Genomic DNA, 21904 nt, shown 5'->3' on the forward strand with positions numbered 1-21904 from the left:
AGACAATGCCGGCTCTTTGGCTTAGAAATGGAGATGAGCACCAACCCCCAAAGTCAGATATGACTGGACTTAATGTCAGGGGAAACCTTTACCTTTACCTTAATCTAATGATGGCTTCTGGCACAGTTTTCACCTCCTACATCATACTAGTAACATCATTGACTGTGGTAAAACCAACAGGGACAAACTATGTTCTTATATATCCCAGAAATATTATCATGAAAATTATAACTTTGTGCATGCACATCTTTAACAAAGACACTGCAAACAGCACTTAACCACACAGCTTCACACATCACTTTAACGATGCTGCCAGACACATAGGTAACAAATTCTGCTATGTGACTAGTGGATATTGTATGATAGTATTATATAATATCAAAGGAGTACCTTAGGCAGACTTGTATTCAATTCTGCAAGACTTTGCAGCTTCGCAGTATGTGTTCCCTTCTGATGTTGCAGAAAATGCCATGAGCTGAATATGAAACAGTTTTTTTTGCAGTCCCTCAGAAGTAATATCCTAAGCTAACTTCCATATATGGGGGAGGAATAAATTGCTAGCATGAACTAATATGGCCTTATTTATTATAAGAAGTTCATATAATTTCACCTCACAGTAAAAAAAAAACTATCAGGAGTCTTGCATGATTAAAATAAAAGAAATGACTCATTAAAAAGATTAACATCAAAAACAGATTAAAAAGGGAGGATGGACAACTCTAAAGCACTTTGAGCAAGCCTGCACAACCTGTGTCTCTCGTGGTGTTTGAGCCTCCAACTCCAAGAAACCCTAGCTAGCTTGTCCAATGGTCAGCAATACTCAGAGCTGAAGTCCAAAAAAAAAAAAAAATGGGGAGGGGGCACAATTTGTGCAAGCCTGCTGTCAAAGACAGAACGCCAGCAAGTGAAACAAAACTCAGTTTATTGAGGTTACAGAACTAAAAAACGCCCGTAGGAAACAAAGAACAGGGCAAACACTTGACTTCATTGTGATAAGTAACCAAAAAACAGCTCAGTTTGAGCTTAAACGGTTCAAAGGAATAAACCGGGTTAAACAGAAGTATAATCCGGATTAAATCAAAGTGCTTACTTCAGCCTGGCAAACAATGCAAACAAAAGAGGATCAACAGGAGTCAGAATGTAAACAACAGACTGGTGGCAGATTCCTCTCTGCTACTCAGAAACAGCAGGGGAAGTAAACCAGGCTTGTTTATCCCTTCCTGCAGCGGACGAAAGTGTGGTCGTAGTCAGGATTCAGTTTGAGGTTCAGCGGTCAACAAAATCTAGGTCCAAGCACAGCGGTCAGGGTAACAGCAGTCAGCGGGGTCCCAATCCGGTCCAGAGGTCTATAGCCAAGAGTAGTCGTCCAGAAATCCAAGAGTCTCACTGATAGCCAGCAAAAGGGATAATCCAGAATCGAAGTCAATCAGTCCAGCGTCAATCCAGTAAGTAGGTATTGCCTGTCAAAAAGACGACGGAGGTCCAAGCTATTGAGATTAAACACAAGTTGCACAGAGAAAAACCCCGCACAGTTCCTCCCGCCGTCAATGCCCAGTGTCCTTGGTAAACTTACGTATCCAGCAATGAACCACACCCGTCTTCAGGAAGTTCCCCAACAAGAGCCCAAGCGTCCGTCCAGATTACCTTGCCCAACGCAATTAGACATTGATCCCAAACCCCATTTTATCCCAGTTCAAGCTCATCATCGCTGTCAGCTGCCATCCCAATTCCAGACGCCCCAACATCATCATCCTCATCAGAGCTTAAGCACCTTTGACTACGCCCCACAGCATCCCCAGCTGTGGATCCCGCTCCATCCCTCCAGCCAGTCCATGGGTCTGATCCTGCAACCCGCCAATCACCTCCCATGCTTTCATTGCCTGTTTCCCCAACACCCAAATCATCCCTCACGCGAGTCCATTCCATGTCATCCTCCTCCGAGCTGGCCATCTCTTCCTCCAAGCCCTGAGAAAAACCCTCAAATGATTCCTCATCTGTCGGGTCTGTAAACAAATCCCGGAGCCGCTTCCTTTCACGCTCCTCGAAAGAGTCTGACTCTCGAGGAGTCTTATGACCCCTTCTTCTATTACCGGAGCCCGAAGGCTCAACCATGACACCTGCACTACAGTGTTCAAGAAATTCAAAAATGCTTTCACCTGATTCTAATTAGACAACATTGGTATATGGCAAATATCTCTGGGAAGATGTTTTACAAGTTGTTGTTTTTTGCACAGAAGTTGAGGGGAACCAAACAAAAACCTTGAGACATGATAATACTCAGGCAGATTGCTGCTAGGGTTACATGAGGAATTCTTCCCCAAACTGAAATAATATGCATCAATATGAAAGGTCTGCAGGGTGATATGTACCTGTTTAGTGGACGTTTTCATGGCTGAAACTACTGTAGGTTCCTGAAAAAGAGAATTTGAAAACATACTTCCAATATCTCCTTTCTTAAAGATAGACCCATAGAATTCGAATAGACCACAGGGGCCATCCAGTCCAATACTTTTCCACGAATGATCCCTTTCAGTCTGAGAAAATTTTATGTGACCCCGGGTACATAGGTCTTTAAATTTTTTTTTTTACTAATAACAAATCAGCATTTGAAAAGCTTGTTAAACAGGCTGATTTTCCTTTTTATGAAGTACAGCTGAAGTCTTCTGTAAACACTGCACAACAGATTTGTGGTTAAATCAGCCACTAGGTGATTTTCAGAAAACTTTTGCTGTTGACAAATTTTTCAGGATCCAAGATTAAACCAAGGGGTCCCCACTTGGTGTCAGGAACCACAGTTTAAGAAGCAATGCCCTACTACCTCATCACACACAACACTTAAATTGATGGGTATCGCTCATACAGGGAGCTCCATCATATTTTTTTTTTGGGGGGGGGGAGCCTGTTTTTGGGAGCTGGACCTATCGTCTACCATTGTCTGCTCTCATTTTTTCAGCGGCGGCAACCATTCAGTCACAAAGCCGCCGCGGAAGTAGTTCTCCGGTGTGTTATGGGAGCCATCAGGCTCCATGACTGAACTCTAAAAACCCCATTGTCTCTGCTGAAAAAGGTAAATTCAAAGAAGTCCTTAGAGGCCTTGAAAGTACAGGAGGAAGCCACCCTGCAGGTAATGTAGACTCAAGCCATATCGGTAGTTAATATCACTCTGTCATCACATCTCTATCCTAACGTGAATATTTACACATTATTAGCTAAGGAGGGGAAAGTATTCATCGAGATAATGCTCAGTTTGCTAACATAAACATTTACTAGTATCAGCTATATAATTCTGAAGTTAACTGTACCTTTGACTTTGAGCTTTGACTTTTTCTTAAGCCAGATATTAAACTTTAAAATATATCTATCAATATGCTTACAGGCTGAGCATACCTTATCTGGAAGACTGGATTGCTGGAATCGTGACACATTTGTTTCTGATGGTTGAATGCATAAAATTACTAAATATTGCTTGAAAATACATTCTGGCTAAATGTATAAGATGTATAATAAGCATAAATAAAATTTGTGTTTTGACTTGGATCCCATCTCCAATATATTCTTGATATACATACATGCAAATGCATGTACTCCAAAATCTGGGGAAAAAAAACTGAAATCCAAAATGCCTCTGGTCCCAAACATTTTGGATAAGGGATACTCAACCTGTAGGTAAAGGTAAAGGTTTCCCCTGACGTTAAGTCCAGTCATGTCTGACTCTGGGGGTTGGTGCTCATCTCCATTTCTAAGCTGAAGAGCCGGCATTGTCTGTAGACATCTCCAAGGTCATGTGGCCGGCATGACTGCATGGAGTGCCGTTACCTTCCTGCCAGAGCGGTACCTATTGATCTACTCACATTTGCATGTTTTCGAACTGCTAGGTTGGCAGGAGCTGGAGCGAACAGTGGCCGCTCACGCCGCTCCCGGGGTTTGAACCTGGGACCTTTCGGTCTGCAAGTTCAGCAGCTCAGTGCTTTAACATACTTTGCCACCGTGGCTCCTTTCTCAACCTGTACTACTATACATTTCATTTCTTTCCTATTAAAATATTGGATTCTTTAAAAATAAATACTTCAGAGCAATTGTTATTTTAATTATCTTAAATGGTGCTTAATCTACTTGTAACTGATTTTCATTATTGCAAAGAGCTATTCATTTATTATAACTGGTATCATAATTAACAGTACCCAGCTGTTACTTTAGTGCATTAAACAAACTATGCCAATTGTGGATGAGGTCTGAACATCACTTAGTTGCTATTCATTATTAATGAGCTGTTCAAAGCTCAGGTACTATGTGTATGCCAATTTACACATTGCAATAAAAGCTTAAAGGCTAATCCAGCCAGAGTGCTAGAATTTGTTTTAAAGACTGAAAACAATGAGAAAAGCTAGTATAATTTGTAAATGCCACTTTTGTAATTGATGTCATTTATTAATGAATACAGTTGAAGTTCTGCTCTGTAATCCTAATTATATAATCAAGGCTACTTTTCTGAAAACTCATCAAAATGAACTGATGCTTAGAAAGTTATTTTCCAATTTCAATTTAATATCAATGAAAAATGTGTAGGACAACAACAGTGAATTATATCCATACAGATTAGCATATTTTACTGTTAGATGTGTAGTAACATAGTACATATCACTGAAGTTTCTCCTACATTTGCTTTTTCCTATATTTAGATTTTGGCAGATTCTGATTTTTAAAAAAAACAACTGAAATGTATTTTGGGGATAAATATATGTGTTTATTGCCTTAATCTGAAATAATCAAAGCCTAGAAGTTTGGCTGTTAATTTAGAATCTGTCTTTTTAACAGAGAAATTAAAAACTGTCCATTTCACACGTTGTAGGAAATGTCTTTGAACTCCATCTCCTCCTTTCTGTCAGTGTAAATAAAACTGCTTGCAGGGATTCTTTTCTTTCTCTTATTTCTATTCATGCAATAAAGTTAGTCTACTGCCTCAGCACACCAGATCATGGATCCACTTTAAATCCGGTTTCTGCCTCCTGCAGAATTCTGGGGTTTGTAGTTTGGTGAGGCCCAGGACCTATCTGGCTGAGCTGTTTAAAGGTCTCTCCCTAAAGTGGATTTAAAGTGGATCCAAGCTCTAGTGTGATGAGGTCTCTAGTATCCTGTCATTCTGTAGAACACAGTTCTCATACTATAGTTCCAAGAAAGTGTTGAATTAAGAACTTGACTCACCAGTAATCCACCACTGTCTGTCTCTATCACTTATCCAATCTGTATCCTGGGTTTTCTGGATAAAGTAATCATTTTTACTTGACTGTGGTCACAGTTTAAAGAAGGATCTCCACACCTGCAACATACTCTACCAAAACATAGGATGCACAATGTTTACTTCTTTGAGGTATATTCCCTTCTTTGAAGAGATCTAGGGGTCATCTATCCAATTACTAGCTAAGTCCAGCATTCTTTATCTTCTATAAAAAAAGATGTGATGAGATGTTATAGTGGTATCAATAATAATACCATATAGTCTGCCCGAAAACCCACTTTACCCAAATTTAGGTGGAATTATCTGGAAATTCCAAAGCATCATCCTCAAACGGATGCCCATGGGCCAGATAGAACCCTCTAAGATCATTTACCTGGGCCCTACCCTAAACTTTAGACTTAGGGTCACCCTAAGTCTGAAACAACTTGAAGGCACAACAACAATAATTCTAATTGACTTGACTATCTCATCAGCCAAAAGCAGTCCCACACTCCCCATTAAAATACTTGTAAGCTTATGTTGGTTAAAATTGTTCTTCATTTTAAATATTTTACTGATCTTTTATGGGGTTTTTTGCACTGCAAATAAGATGTGGACAGTGTGCATTGCAAATAAGATGTGGACAGGAATTTGTTAATTTCTTTTCAAACTATAGTCTACCCCCTCCTGCCCCCTCCCAATTGAACATAGTGGACATATATTTCACACACACACTATAATAATGTCAGCCATTTCTTAGCACATTAAACAACATTCAGAAACCTGTTCTTAAATGCTGTGAAATCATGATCTACATATATGTTTTAGGCTTTCTGAATCTCTTTTACTGGATGACCTTTTCTTTCCTTTCAACAGCTATGGAATAAAAGTAGGCTTTTGTCTTTCCCTTGATTTATATTGATTTATCCCAAATCTCTTGAGACAGGCTGACAAGGAAATGGAGGTAAAGTTAAGTAAAGGCTAACTGAGGCATCAAAGGCATTTTCTCAAGCACAGTACATATTAAGGACTATAATTAAGTGATTGTCTCTCCTTTTAAAAATCGCAAGTGGCAGATGAGACAGAAAAATGATAAATAGGTAATTAATGTGCTGTTCTTTTTGACTAGATTCTGATTGTTCCTTCTGCTGGGCAGAAGAGGTCTAGTTGCTTTTAATCTTCTTCTCATTCCACCCATTTCCACTATCAGGTTTTTTCCCCTCCTGTCGTTTATGATACACGGTTCTTGCAGACCCAGTTGAAATGCTATGCTTTTAGCCTTTCAAGGGAAGGCAGTTGAACTTTCCCAGCAGGCATGATCAGACATGGTTGCCCTGCCATGGAAATAGCTTCTAAAATTGGCATGGAAAATCAGAACATGCTTTGGAATAAGAAGCTTGTTTCCAAAATAATATTAAATTCTATCTAGGGTATTCACTATGACCATGACAAATTGAATACCTGAAAACAAGCAGTCAATTCATCTTATGATTTATGGTTTGAAGAGACAAGGTTCCTTATTGAATATTCTCTGGACTCTATAAAAGGCTGGAATAAAACCTTTGGTTGGTATATTCACTGCAATGTTAACTGCATTCCTCATATAAGAAAAACTGTACATTCAGATGTGTGCCACCACGTTCTATCTACAACTTCATCAGTTCAAGGACAGTTCTGAGCATTTTTGTAGTCACACTCACTCTTCTAAGCCTGCTGTGGTTTGGTGTCTACATGGTCCAACCAGGGCTAGACCACATCGGCACCATCTTCCATATCATAGAATCATAGAATCATAGAATAGTAGAGTTGGAAGAGACCTCATGGGCCATCCAGTCCAACCCCCTGCCAAGAAGCAGGAAATCGCATTCAAAGCACCCCCGACAGATGGTCATCCAGCCTCTGCTTAAAAGCCTCCAAAGAAGGAGCCTCCACCACAGTCCGGGGCAGAGAGTTCCACTGTCACCATTGCCACTCCCAGCTTGCCACGGAGTTCCATGTGAGCTCCTGAATTTCATGAACACTCTATCCTTAAATCAGCAAAAGCACTTGTGAAAGCAGTAATAAGAAGGGAGCTGATCTTCCCTCCTTCCTAGTCTCACGGACACTTCCTTTGGTGTCTGAATGAAGCTAGGGACATCATCACACTAAGGTCAATAAATTGGATGGCAGCAGGGAGATTCACCGTGCAGCATGGCTGGGGGTAGCAAGGGGAAACCATTGCCCCAAACCATAAATTGCCTGCTGCACCACTTTATCAACACATGGGGGAAAGCATCGCCACCTGGCTGCCCCCCATTCTTCTGAATTAGAACACAGGAAGTCTCCCATGTTCTCTGGGAAGCAACCTAGCACACAGCCAGGATGATTACTCTATGGAGCCCCACTAGAAATAGCCTTAGGTTGTGTGATGACATCCAGCAGGCTCTGTCAAGGAAGCATTCTGGAAGCATCCTAGGATGTTTCCCTTTCTCAATGTGGCTAAGTGGTAAAACTTCACATAAAGTTCTTCAGCTAGCTGGGAGCAGTGAAGGCAGTGACATGGGTATGATCCATTTCATTTTTCCTGTGTTGATAAGCTACCACCAGAAGTGGTTCAACCACCAGGCCAACTAGGCATTTGTCTGTGGCGCCATCTTATAAGGGGTGCCGTTGAGGTGCTCATGGTGCACATGCATGCATCCGTGCATGCATGTTGAGGTGCACGCAGGAGCATCTCAACGGCGCCCCCTACAAGATGGTGCCACCTTCCAGCCGGCCTGGGCCTTCTGGGCAGTGTATGCACTCTCAACCTGCTTCAACCGGCGGAAGGAAGCTTCCTTCCGCCGGTTGCAGTGGCTGGAGAGTGAGCTTGTCACCTGGAAAGCGGGCCCATGTTGGCGTGAGCCCGGCTTGCGTCCCGGCGTGCGCCTGGCCTGCGTGCCGCCGTGCGCCCGCCCTGTGTGCCAGCATGCCAGCATGCGCGCTCTACAGGAAGCTGCCACTGCCTCGCCCACTGCCGCCACCGCCTCCTCCTCCTCCTCAGAAGTGAAGAATTGCAGCGATTGCTTGGGGGGGGGGGTGCAAAAATTATCTTTGCCTACTCTTGAAAATTGCCTAGGGACGGCTCTGGCTACCACAGCCCAGCCATCTCTTGTTTATGATTATATTACTTTCACTTTGGGGGATTAATCAATATAGGTTTAAATGCAGTTGCTGGTCATAAGCAGAATATGAATAAATTGTTTAATGATGTCAGCTCTTAATTAAATCAATGAGTATACTCTAATTAGGACTAGCATTCAAATGTACACTCAACACAACTGATTTAAATGCTTGCTAGTCTGTTTAACCTGTATGTTTGTAATAAAGCCACACCACCTATATTGTTTTCAGCACTGTGTCCTCTGAGGGAAAATCATGCTATAAAAGGTTACAGAGAAAGTAGCTCTGGCCTAAAAAATATAAAAATGAAAGTTCCTGAAATTAAAGGCAGGTGTAGGCTAGATTTCCAGTCATGCAAATAACTTTCAGTAGGAAGTATATGTCACGCATTGGCATTCTTATTCGCTGCTCTATAATACATTGCTATGGCGAGCTCACTGACTCATACTAAGGGCAATTTTATGCAATGTTACAGATGGTGAACTTTATTCTGGAACAGCTGCAGACTTCATGGGCAGAGATTTTGCCATTTTCCGTACACTGGGACACCACCACCCAATCAGGACAGAACAGCACGATTCCCGGTGGCTTAATGGTAAGTCAGGCATATATTTTATCAAAATTCATTTTAATTTTTTAATTTTATTTATTAAATAAGTAATTAAGGTTAGCACGCACTGCAATTTTCCTTTGAGAACTACTTGTAATGTTTATCAGCTTTCCAACCACTCAGCGCCATCCTGTTATTACCACAAATCAATAAAACTAATTGGGATTACAGTAGAGTCTCGCTTATCCAACCTTTGCTTATCCAATGTTCTGGATTATCCAACGCAGTTTGCCTCCCTTCCATATTCACAGTTGTTTCTCTAGGCAGCAAGGACTTACCTTTTTACAGATTTAACTTCCGACAATGTTATTACTGTAAGTTCATTTTGTGCAATTCTATCTTTATTTGTAGTCATTTTTTTAGTAGTCAATGTTTTTGTATGTCGAATGTTTTCATGGCCAGAATCACAGGGTTGTTGTGTGTTTTCTGGTCTGTGTGGCTATGTTCCAGAATGTCTTTGTAGTCAATGTGTTCATAACATTGTGATGTTTTGGTGCTAAATTCGTAAATACAGTAATTACTACATAACATTACCATGTATTGAACTACTTTTTCTATGTGTTGTAAAACATGATGTTTTGATGCTTAATTTGTAAAATCATGATGTAATTTGACTTTTAATAGGCTTTTCCATAATACCTCCTTATTATCCAACATTTTCACTTATCCAACATTCTGCCGGCCCGTTTATGTTGGATAAGCGAGACTCTATTGTATGTATATGTGTAAATTTGTAAAATTTGTTTTGTCTTACATTGTAGCTTTAAGACAGAGATGGTCAACATTTGTAACTTTTGGTGGCTGCTGTATTTTGTGGATACCAGACTGACAGCCAGAAATATATTCTGTTGCAAAAGGTGATTCTCCTGCTCTCAATTGCGGGATCTGGCTCTGTAATAAAACGAGCACATCTGGAATCAAGATCTTCCTGACTGTGGATTATAATCAGATGTTTCAAACAATATGTGCACCCTACTTCTCCAAGTGGTGAGAACAATACTTACCGGGATGCAAATTTCCTTCATGGAATAAAGTCACTAGAGACTATGTCATTTTGTAATATTTGTTTGTCTTTTTTGTAAGAGTCAAGCTTGATACTCCAGCACACAATTCAATATCTGCTGCTTTCAAATCAGATCTAGTAGGGAAGCAAGCCACATGTTAAGATTATTACAAAAAGAACTCTGGCCTTCTCAGATCTTCTCAGTTTCAGGATGAATCTTAAACCAATTATGCAATTATTGTTTTGTGAACTTAGTTTATTATTGTTTTATTTGTTATGTATCTTGCTGTATTTTGTGTGTTCTTCACTATTGTGTGCTTTTTGTGAACCTCTCCGAGTCCCTTCGGGGAGATGGTGGAGGGGTACAAATAAAGTGTGTGTGTGTGTGTGTGTGTGTGTGTGTACGCAAATTAACTACATTGGATTACATCAGACTACACTGCCCTATAATACAGATCACTGCAGTTAATCCACACTCTGAAACTAGATTATGGGGCAGTGTAGATCACGATGAATAAAAACTGCCATTTCTTCACATATGCACACTGGGCTTGGTCCCAGTTGAATTTTTAATTTTAAATTGGCTGCTGACATTTTAAAAAAAATGTGAATGTAGATAATCACAAATCAGTATACCCATAAATCCATTCATCCAACCGTGAAGCCAACAAGAAACTGAAAGTTACTTGGGATGGCCAAGAGCTCGAACACTGTTTCCATCCTAAATATCTTGGTGTCACCTTAGATCGAACATTAACATATAGGAAACACTGCATGAACACCAAGCACAAAGTAGCTGCACGCAACAACATCCTGCGGAAACTGACTGGCAGCTCATGGGGTGCAGACCCACAAGTGATAAGAACATCAGCCCTGGCCTTGTCTTTCTCAACTGCTGAGTACGCCTGTCCTGTCTGGCAAAAGTCTGCCCATGCGAAGCAGGTGGACATAGCACTAAATGAAACATGCAGAATCATCACGGGATGCCTTAAACCTACACCTGTTGATAATCTCTACAAGTTAGCTGGCATTGCCCCTCCTGACGTGCGACGGGAAGTTGCTGCTAACGGTGAGAGAAATAAGGTTGAACACTGTGAAAGCCACCCACTGCATGACTATCAGCCTCCTCCCACCAGACTCAAATCAAGGAAGGGCTTCATGAGAACCACCACTCCTCTTGATGTTCCTCCAGCAACAGCAAGGGTGTCCCTCTGGGCAGCTAAACCTGGCAATTCTAACTGGATGGCCCCCCATGAGGGTCTTCCTCCAGGGGCAAACCAAGAATGGGCAACTTGGAAGTCCCTGAACAGACTCAGAAGTGGAGTGGGCAGATCTAAAGGCAACTTGGCAAGGTGGCACTGCCTGGAGGAATCCTCCCCCTTGTGTGACTGTGGAGCAGAACAAACAACTCCGCATATGTATGCTTGCCCACAATGTCCTGCCTCATGTACGGAGGAGGAGTTGTTTAAAGCTACGGACAATGCGGTTGCTGTTGCCCGTTTTTGGTCTAAAACTATTTAGTTGCTTGTGGTTTCCTTTTTTCCCCCCATCATTTTAAAATGTATTTGTTATGCAATGCTTTTGACACGAAATAAATAAATAAATAAATAAATACCCATAAATCAATATTAGTGCACCTCCACATTTGATATGTTATCAGAGCCGGTCCAACAATTAGGCAAATTAAGTGGTTGCTTCGGGCGCAAAACATACGGGGGCGCAGTCGAGACTGCTTTTTCTGTTGATTTGTTGTAAAACATGATGTTTTGGTGCTTAATTTGTAGAATCTTAATGTAATTTGATGTTTAATAGGCTTTTCCTTAATCCCTCCTTATTATCCAACATTTTTGCTTATCTAACGCTTTTATTTTTCAGTGATTGGTTTTTTTTTGGGGGGGGGGGCGCCAAAATTCTGTTCGCCTACACTTGAAAAATACCTAGGGCCGGCTCTGTATGTTATATTATGCTTATTTATATCTGGATGGCCCTCTGTCAGGGGTGCTTTGAATGTAATTTTCCTGCTCTCTGGATGAAAATTCTGAAGGCCCCTCTTAAATTGCAACATAGGATGTTGTCATAGCAATTAAAGTAGAATCACCATACTATAATTGTATAGTGTGAAAGGGCCCTTAGATGTTGAGAAGTAAAGAAGTCTGTGTGACTGACACCTGCAAACTTGAAGCCCCTGTTTTTAAAAGTTCGAAGCGTTTTGGAAACCATAATTGTCCTTTTAACCATGTGGGTTTGATTTGCTTTATATGACATATTTATGTAAGTGCTCAAATGGCACCGTTTGGTCTCTCAGAAACTCCAGATGCAAATGTAGAAACTGCAAAAGCTTGGTCTTTGAAAACCAGTGGTTGCCTGCTGTTTTAAAGAAATTCTACAATGGCTTTGGGCTTGTCGTGTAAACTGAAAGAAGAAAGAAAAGCGAGGATGCTTTTTAATTAGATGGGCACCCAGTGCCAGACATAACGATTCGCTGATTGGGAACCCTGTAGGCGCTAACATAATGTAAATAACAGCTATGAACCTCTGCCAAACATATGGCCCTGCTTGATGTTAGTACCATGAGAACAGCCCTGTTCAGTATTTGTATGTTTCTTTTGTGAGAGAAGTATCAAAATATTTAACTTCTTATTTTATCCCCAATTTTAATCAAGGTAGTTGGACTTCAAGTGCAAAGGTTTTGTCATTTCTGCCCATCCTTTCTGTGAGCATGTAATTATAGAATCTTCTGCAATAATCTCTTATTCTCCAACTGATTAATCCTAAGGATAACCTGGTCCAAGCAAAGTAGAGGTCAGTCATGCAAGTAAAAGCGGCTTTTGTGCAATAGATCCCTCCTCTGACAGCTGAGTCAGGAGGATTTATGCAGATACAGACCACAATCATTGTCCACGGTCCCCATGGCTCATGGCTGACGCTGTGTCATTCATCTATCTTTTTCTTGAATACTCTTACCAGTCTCTCAGTACTGAATGTGAGAAGAGAGCTTCTTAAATAATCACTAACATACATATGAGAGGAGAAGGAAATGAAGCAGGCTGAAAGTAAAGGGAGATACATTTACACAAAGAGAGCTGGAAAGCCTTTGAGAAATAAAATATTCTCCATGAAGCTATTATCAATTTGAATGTGTGTGTCTATAGGATTTTCTTAAAAGTTCAGACTTTGCATTATAGTCTTTGAACTTTTTTTACCCATTTAGTAGCAGCCATACATTCAGGAGATTTTTTTACATGTCACTGTGTCTGCCATGGAAACCCAGCACACTTTGGCACATTCTAGGTGCTTTCTGAGGGGCACATTCAACCCATATCAGGCACCAGCCAGTCTCCCGGGTCTCAAAAATGTTGTCAACACAATTAGTTGCAGGAGCCTTTCTCCCTGAAGAACTCCCATACAAATTCCAGGAAGTGAACTACTTTCTTTTTGAAAGAATGGGAAGCAGATTCTTCTGTTTCTCTACCACTATCATAGGGAGATAGGTAGGTTGATTTGCGTAATATTTACTTTGGGGCAAAAGAAAAAACCATCATTTTTCTATCTCATTAGTAGGGTGAGTTTAAATGTAAAAACTGAACCTTGTTTAAATTCAACACTATTGGCAGCCACATTTCATTTGCCTATCCCCGTTTTCATTCAAATGCAATAGCTTTTTCCTCTTTATGTGGAATGTTATTGAACCATATGGTGTTTGTATGGTTGAATAAGGAATCACAGTAGCATTTTAGCATCCTCTTTGCAGCTTAACTTTTTTAAAGTGAGAAAATAGCCATGCAGAGTTTCAGGAACATAGTGGCCTCCATAATCTTTATGGTTACATAAGTAACTAGGCAGTAAAGAAGCTGAGTGAATATTCAGTTTTAAAAGAAGAAGAAAGCATACTGTGCTATACTGTAGGTAAAGGTAAAGGTTTTCCCCTGACATTAAGTCCAGTCGTGTCCGACTCTGGGGGTTGGTGCTCATCTCCATTTCTAAGCCGAACAGCCAGCGTTGTCCATAGACATCTCCAAGGTCATGTGGCCGGCATGACTGCATGGAGCACCGTTACCTTCCCGCCAGAGCGGTACCTATTGATCTACTCACATTTGCATGTTTTCGAACTGCTAGGTTGGCAGGAGCTGGGGCTAACAGCGGGCGCTCATTCTGCTCCCGGGATTTGAACCTGGGAACCTGGGATTTGAACCTTTTGGTCCGCAAGTTCAGCAGCTTAGCGCTTTAACACACTGTGCCACCGGGGGCCCCTATGTGCTATACTGTACATTCTTTAAAATAGAAGTTATAGATTTTATCTTTCTATAACCATTGTATAGCACTTTCAACCCTTTGCTGTTAGCTTCTGACTTCGATGACTTAGAATGTCCCCACACTGGCTATGTTTTATGAGCCAGAAAAAAGAATTTTCCACAAGGATTATATATCACAACATTGGAGACAGAAATGTGTAGAAATAATATCATGAGTTAGACCATTATTCTACCTAGTCCAGTATCTGTGAACTGGGGATGGGTTTTTTTCTGATTTTATTCTGACCAGGCTTGTATTACTGAGGCAGGGAGACTGTTGAGTAGCAATACCTCCTGGTTGGTATTGAAAACCACTGAGAGGTCCAGGAGAACCATAAGGGATACACTCCTCCATCTATCTCTCTTCGTAGATCATCCGCCAAGTCGACCATTGCCTTTTCAGTTGTGCGGCCAGGCCTGAAACCAGAGTGAAATGGATCCAGAATATGTGTCATCCAAGAAACTCTGGAGTTTTGAAGCCACTACCTTCTCTAGAACCTTGAGTAAAAAGGGAAGATTTGATACTGGCCTGTAGTTGTTCAGTTGATCTGTAGAAAATTGTTTCCTGTCAAGTACAAAAATTAAGTTAAACAAAAGTAACCATTTTTGAATCTGGTGCAGAATACATCCTGAATTTTTTATCAATCCAGGACTCTTCTCATCAGGGCTTCCCAACACTTAACAAAGGCTGGATCTGCACTGCTCCCAGGATTTGATCCCAGATTTTCTGCTTATCCCAGATTATCTGGCAAAATAGACTCATATAATCCACTTCCAAGAAGACAATTTGAGATCAGATGCTAGGATATAGGCAGTGTAGATCTAGCCAAAATGGTTTTCTTTCCCATAGGATTCTTTCTTAGGCCCCCTCTACATAAAGCACTTGATATCCCAATGTACATTCCAGTGAAAGTAATGTAGTGTGATTCAGTAACAAGTATATTTGCATATATATTTAGATGTATTCTCGTATACAAATAAGTACATCCAGATGTGTGTACCACTTCATAATACTGACTAACCCACTATGGCCAGTAGAATATTAACATGGTCAGATAAGGAGCCTCCGGTGGCCTAGGGGATAAAAGCCTTGTGATTTGAAGGTTGGGTTGCTGACCTGAAGGCTGCCAGGTTCGAATCCCACCCGGGGAGAGTCCGGATGAGCTCCCTCTATCAGCTCCAGCTCCAAGCGGGGACATGAGAGAAGCCTCCCACAAGGATGATAAAACATCAAAAACATCCGGGCATCCCCTGGGCAACGTCCTTGCAGACAGCCAATTCTCTCACTCCAGAAGCAACTCCGGTCGCTCCTGACACCAAAAAAAAAAAAAATGGTCAGATCAGTCAGTTAGTTAAACGTCAGGTGTCCATTCCTGTGTCCTTTGACATTTATGGTTTGCAAATGTTATACACCAAAAATAGAGGAAATGCAAGTACAGTGTGTGCATGAAAAAGTATTTCAAGAATTTCTCCTCCTACTGACAAGATATTAATGAATGAGAACTTGTTAAGGAGCAAGAATCTAGTGCAGGGATTGGGAACTTTTTTCAAAGTCTAACTTCTATGCCTTTAACCGCTACAGTAAACAGAATAACAAGAGTCTTGCCATTTTTTAAAAACACTCTAAGGAAGATAATCCCAATTTTACTTTCTGTGAATTCTCTGACAAAATATTACTTCAGAAGGGAAAACGGTAAGATGAGCATAATACATTGTCTTACCTTGTGTCTTGAATGTATACTCTCCCCATTTCCTCTGTGACAATTAGTTTAATTACTGCTAAGCCTGTCAATATGAATTTCCTCCTTGTTCTGAAGGGGAACCATATTCAGTGTCTGGTGAGTATTTAAAGATTTACTGTTGACTGCATAATTTAAGTTCATGTGTGTGGTAAAAAACAAGTGAAGAGAATTGCAGAGAAAAGTGACGCCCCAACAATGCATGTCACCGCAGCATGATCGCCTCTGCTGACACGGTTCTCAATAGCTCTCCCTCTGTGAAAATAGGAACTGTTTGCAAATTAATTAGTTTCTGGCAACAGCTTGATTGTTGACCTAGAGTTTGTAGAGTGGAAGAACAATCAGATTAGTGTGTTCACTACAAAAGCCTACTGCGAAGCTGGAGTGTGGTTTGCCAAACACTGCTGGGTCTGAATGGAGTGAAGCAAATTCTTTTTTGGAGGCACCATGGCAAAGGTTAAGTGTGATGTGACTGGGGCACATGGACCAAAAGGGAGGGGTAGAGAGGATTGGAAATGTTCATTTGCATAAAGCCTGTTAATGTTAATTGCCTCATGGAGTGTTGGAAACACAATACCTGAATGAGTAAGAGGCTCCGTTACAGCATAAAAAGACATTCCAATTAATCATAAGAATGAACAGAGATCCAAACTGTACAAATTCATCAACATTTAATAAAATTATGAATAGTTTTAATAGTTGTACTAGTAGTTTATTAATGCTTAGAATATAGACCATTCATAACAATATAAAAGTAGTAGATAAAGCACGTTACCACATGGAAGCCACTATTCTCTGGCATTTCTGTGACATGGGATAGTGGCTATTTACTAGCTTTATGTTGAGGGAGACCACACAGCTGCAGGCATCATCCGACTGCAATACCTCTACATTGTGGAGCCACACTTCTAGGTGGACGGTATAACTCCAACTGTGATGCTTCAACACAGAAACTAAAGTGGCAGTTACAGAACTGCACTGGAAATGTGAATAACAAAATGAGTGATTGCTGATTTATTTGGGGTCTTATGGGGTCTGAACAGCCTTTTTGTTTTAGCATACAATACGATTTAAATTACAGAATGCACAGAGATGTGTCATGGGACTATAATCCTTGTTTCCTAAGTATTTATAGTTCAGTGAGTTTTAACTTCTACAGTATTGAAAATTAAAATATGCCATGGCTGATGTCAAACTGATAGCGGGTATGATATTGCTTAAACAGTTTCTTGCATTTAAAGTGTTTGAATGTAAGGGTATCACTCAGCAGTTGCCCTATGAAATTACATTTCAGCAATGCATTACAGCCTAGTTGAAATGGATATTAATTGAAACGAATCATAAATGTATCCTTGTAAATTTCACTCTGTGTTGTGAGATTAGCCACAGTTTGGGTCAAATGGCAAGGTAATTTTTCCATGCACAGAAAAAAAAATGTGGGGCTGTCCCTTACTCCATTTCAACATTTGGGATTTTTTCCCCCATTCCTAGTGATAGCAATGGACCTCATGGTAGCATATTCAGTTGGTAGCATATTCTTCCCAGAGTAGAGGGAGGAATAGCCAAGTCCCCCTTAAAACCTGAACCCAGTCAGCTTGAGGCTTGAAGTGAGAAATAGCCAGGTCATCTCTCCCTTAAAACCTGAACCTGGGTGTGAAGAGGCTGAAGGAGAAAGGATCCCAGAATGGATGGTTTCTTATGGGCTCTTCCACACAGCCATATAACCCAATATCTCCTTGAACTGGGTTATCTGAGTCCACACTGCCATATGGTTCAAAGCAGAAAATGTGCGATTTTATTCAGCTGTGTGGAAGGGTCTTAAGTCTTATGCCTTTAATCCAGGTTTTATTGAAGGATATAAGGAGAAAGGATCACAGGAATTGTGGTTTCTTAAGACTGGTGCCATAAAAATGATGGAAAGAGGAGCTTTGTAATTTCCCCATTGCCACCAATGGGCCAGATCTTCCAGGATCTTTTAGTTGCTGGGTCAAAAAATTGGTTTGTTTTTTTTCAAGACCGAATTTGGAAGGCTCTCGAAAAACAATTCTGGGGGTCCACTAAAATCCAGATTCCAAAAACAGAACAGGGTTTAACTGAACTGCACACTCCTGTTGCAAAGTTGGTAAATAAAGTAACTTAGAGTTTAGTAGATTAAAATGTGTCATGATGCCAGGGCTCTACCAGTACTCAGGCAGAGGTGAACCAAATCACACCCAATTTGTGTCAAACTGTTTAATTACAGCACTTACTGTCTGGCTGTTTTCATAGTCCATATGTAAAACATAAAGATAGCATTCAGCCACAGAATATAAAACCAAACTGATAGCAAGCACCGATGCAGGTTCAAGAAAACACCGTAGTCAAAAAGGTCCAGTCCAATAGTCAAATGCTGAGAGTTCAATGAGTAAAGTCCAAGGATCAAGAGTCTATATCATAGTCAATTATCAGTCCAGAGATTCAAGGTTCCAAGAGTTCAGGAGACAGGTCAGGATATCGAAAATCCACAAACCTGGGGAAAAAACCAGCAGCATCCACAGCCAGAGTAGAACAAATGGTTTTTCTCCCAAACATCGGTCTCCAGACTAGCTCCTTATAACCAGTTAAACCCAACTGCATCCTATCTCCTGCAAGCCTCCACCCTTAATTGCTTTCTCATGCAAATTCTTACTTATAGATTACTCTGCCCTTTAGAACTAGGACCAACACTAACCCCTTCCATCACCAATTGCTAGGCCTGACACTACCAACCACCACCAACTGTGGAACACGATACATGAAAAAAATGAGAGCTCTACTACCAGACATTAACATATTAGGCTGAAAACTACTGAAATTTAACTGTGCATTTTCCATTACAACCTAACACGTTTGCCAACGATAATGCTGTCAGAATTATGTACGTGATGATTTATTTCCTTGCTTACACAGCTTGTCTTTATTTTGTAAAGAAAATGTATTTCCAATTACTTTAACAGCAAGATAGATGAGGTGGAAGGATACAACGTGAATACCAATCTTGAGGAATATTTTCATTTAAGTAATACGACCCCCATTTATATTCTGCATACAGCTACTTTTTCATGTACATAAATGCCACAACAGAGGCTTCCATCACGAATTCATAATGTTCTCTGACATGTCATCTAAATCTGTAATTTATTTTATTTATTTTTGCATATTCTACACTGTAGAATTAATGCAGTTTGATGCCATTTGAACTGCCATGGCTCAATGTTATAGAATCATGGGAGTTGCCAGGATTCCATAGCACTAGGCACTGCCATCTTCCTGCTGAATTTGGCAAGATGGTATAGAGGATTGCTTTCAAAATGTAGAGGATTTTTCAAATTACGAAAATTGTAGAGGCTTTGATTTCAACTGCCACCAAAAATATGGAGGATTTGAACTTGCTACCTCAACTAATGCTGCCACCAATGTTATATTCAGGAGCCTCTTCTATGTTAGGATATTGAGAGAGTCACACGAAACACTTTATGTGAGGAAAAACATAAAGGAAAAAAGATGGTTTTAAAACTTGAATTCTGTGGACATATGTTCCTTTACACAGGAAACAAAAACAAGACAATATAAACTTTTAAATCCACTTCTCCTGGGATTGAACATCAACACTCTAAAGTATAGAGTTGTTGTGGTTCAGTCTGATGATGAAGAGGAATTTCGGTTTATGCAGGCGGACCATGGAAATATTGATGAGGGAAATGTTGAAGCTCTGAATTGTTAGAGAGGTCGCAGACTATCAGTGAAGCAGAAGTTTGTGATAAACAGACTAGCAGTGAAGCAGAAGCCAGTGATAAGGGTGATCTTTCACAGGATTCAGAACATCAACAAGTCCCAGGTGTTTCTGGCAGTGAGTCAAAGGAGGAGTCTTCCTTAGATAGGGATACAAGGTTAAGGTTAAAAGTTCATCGTCCCAGACATTCTCTTAGGATAGCTGGTAAGCGTGTGGGAACCCAAGGGCAAAGGAATGCTTCTTTGGCCTGTAAGCATGGTTAAATAAGGGAGAAACAGGGAAAGATTTCAGACAAAACAACGTTGGTTTTGGAAGCAAAGTTCCTGTCTTGTCTATGCTCATGGAAAATTATTCTTGCTTTTGTTCCTGCCTGGATCTTGTATTTTGTATTGTGTTTTGAAGTTCCTGCTGCCTTGTTTTCAGGATCGATTTGCTATATTGGAGACTTTGAACTTTATTCTACAGACTGCCTTGCATTTGGATTATTGCCTTCTATTGACTGCCTTTGCATTTGGATTATTGTTTTCTAATGACTGCCTTTGCAATTGGATCATTGCTTTCTTTACTGCTTTTTATTTAGACTTTACTATCTTTTATCAATAAACTGTTTTAACCAATCCTGTTGTGGTGGACTGTGTGTTAAGAGCAAGGTGAACCAGCGCTGAGGTACAACAAGAGTCTCAATATAGTTCTCAGCCCTTCCTTCCTGAAGGCTTTAACTATATTCCTCAAAGAGGTTTCTTTTTGAAATCACAGTTTCCAAAACCTATCTCTATCTTTACACTCCAAACTCCAACTCTCTAACGGACTGAATTCCAAACTGAATTGTATTCTTCTGCTGCTGCATAGCTCCAACTGTCACTTTGGCTCCGCCCATCTCCAGTTGCTAAATAGCTCTCCCATTTGCATCAGCTAATCAGACAGCACTTACTGTAATGTCTGTCTGATTGCTCCTCCTCCTTGTTCTGCTTAGCTTTTGCAAGCAAGGCCTGCAAGGTAGGCCATTCACCAACCCTGTAAGGTAGGCAAGATCCATTACAGTCAGCATTAATTCTACAGTGTAGATGTACCCAATGCCATCCTGCTGTCTTTGCACAACATCTGTATAGCGACAATGAATGGGTGTTACCACATACTGAGAAGTATAAAAGTAGAAGCTGATTAAAGATATCTGGTTTTTGTAATAATATTCATACTGTTAATATAATTCTAGTCATGACTACACAGATGTAAGTCCCTTTTAGGTATGTGAAATATTTTCACACACCTGGCACCTCAGGATATTTTATCAGGAAAATGGTTAATGTCCATGCAGTATTTTCCACTTGTAAAAATACAGCTGTGATAACCTCCAAAATCATTTCAAGAGTTGTAGCAATACATATTAAAACTGAATTTCATACCATGCATTTGTGCAAATGCTTCACAAACTTTAGTGAACTGGATTTGACCCTTAAAGTACAAAGAAAGGAAAGCTCTCAGTTACTGACAAGAAGATGGACTCTGTGATCAAATGAGTTTGTTTCTTTTCATTTCTTTCCTCTTTGATTCCGACACGTTTTGTCCCTCTCTCTAATTTGCTATTCTTTTTTTTAAAAAAAATAGCAACCAAAATATCACTTCAATGCTAAGCTCATAAATAAATTGCTCTTAGCCAAAATACTAGAGTTTACTGTTCACATTTTCTGTTGCTAAATTAAATTCAAAATTACACATTCTAAGCACATGAATATCAAACAGGGCTGTCATAATTGATGTGATAACGCTGAATACCAAAAGAGGTAATGAAGAATATTTTTTTGTCCTCTGTTCTGCCAACTGTTGTTTCAATGCATTGATGAATTTTGTGTTATTTCATTAACATGACAGGTTAGTGTAAAAAAAAAAAGCCTACTACAATCATTCAACCAGTGCTTATTTCAAACTTTACTGTGGGACAGATTTAATTTTCCTTTAATAGATTTTGTGTCAAGTTTGTCTCCTCGAGCTGTGAAAGTTAATTATAAGATACACAAAAATATATTCAATGTGACCCCAAATTTGTAGCTGTCTCTAAATCTACAAAATGAAATCAAGTGTTTAAAATACCATTGTAAAGGAAGGCTAGTGTTTGAGAAATGAAGATAAGTAGAACATAAAGAAAATAATTAATC

General features: G+C 40.1%; 1 protein-coding gene across 2 annotated transcripts in view; it reads left to right on the forward strand.

Annotated features, from left to right (window-relative positions):
• The window catches only part of sema3a (semaphorin 3A), a 239982-nt gene that overhangs the window by 170095 nt on the left and 47983 nt on the right, over positions 1-21904 (forward strand). For both annotated transcript variants that reach the window (XM_003221421.4, XM_062981858.1), the window contains exon 6: positions 8832-8951. In XM_003221421.4, coding sequence (XP_003221469.2) covers positions 8832-8951 — 120 coding nt within the window. The remainder of the gene's footprint in view (positions 1-8831; positions 8952-21904) is intronic.

Source organism: Anolis carolinensis, chromosome 5 (genome assembly GCF_035594765.1).
Source record: "Anolis carolinensis isolate JA03-04 chromosome 5, rAnoCar3.1.pri, whole genome shotgun sequence".
NCBI classification, from domain to species: Eukaryota; Metazoa; Chordata; class Lepidosauria; order Squamata; family Dactyloidae; genus Anolis; species Anolis carolinensis.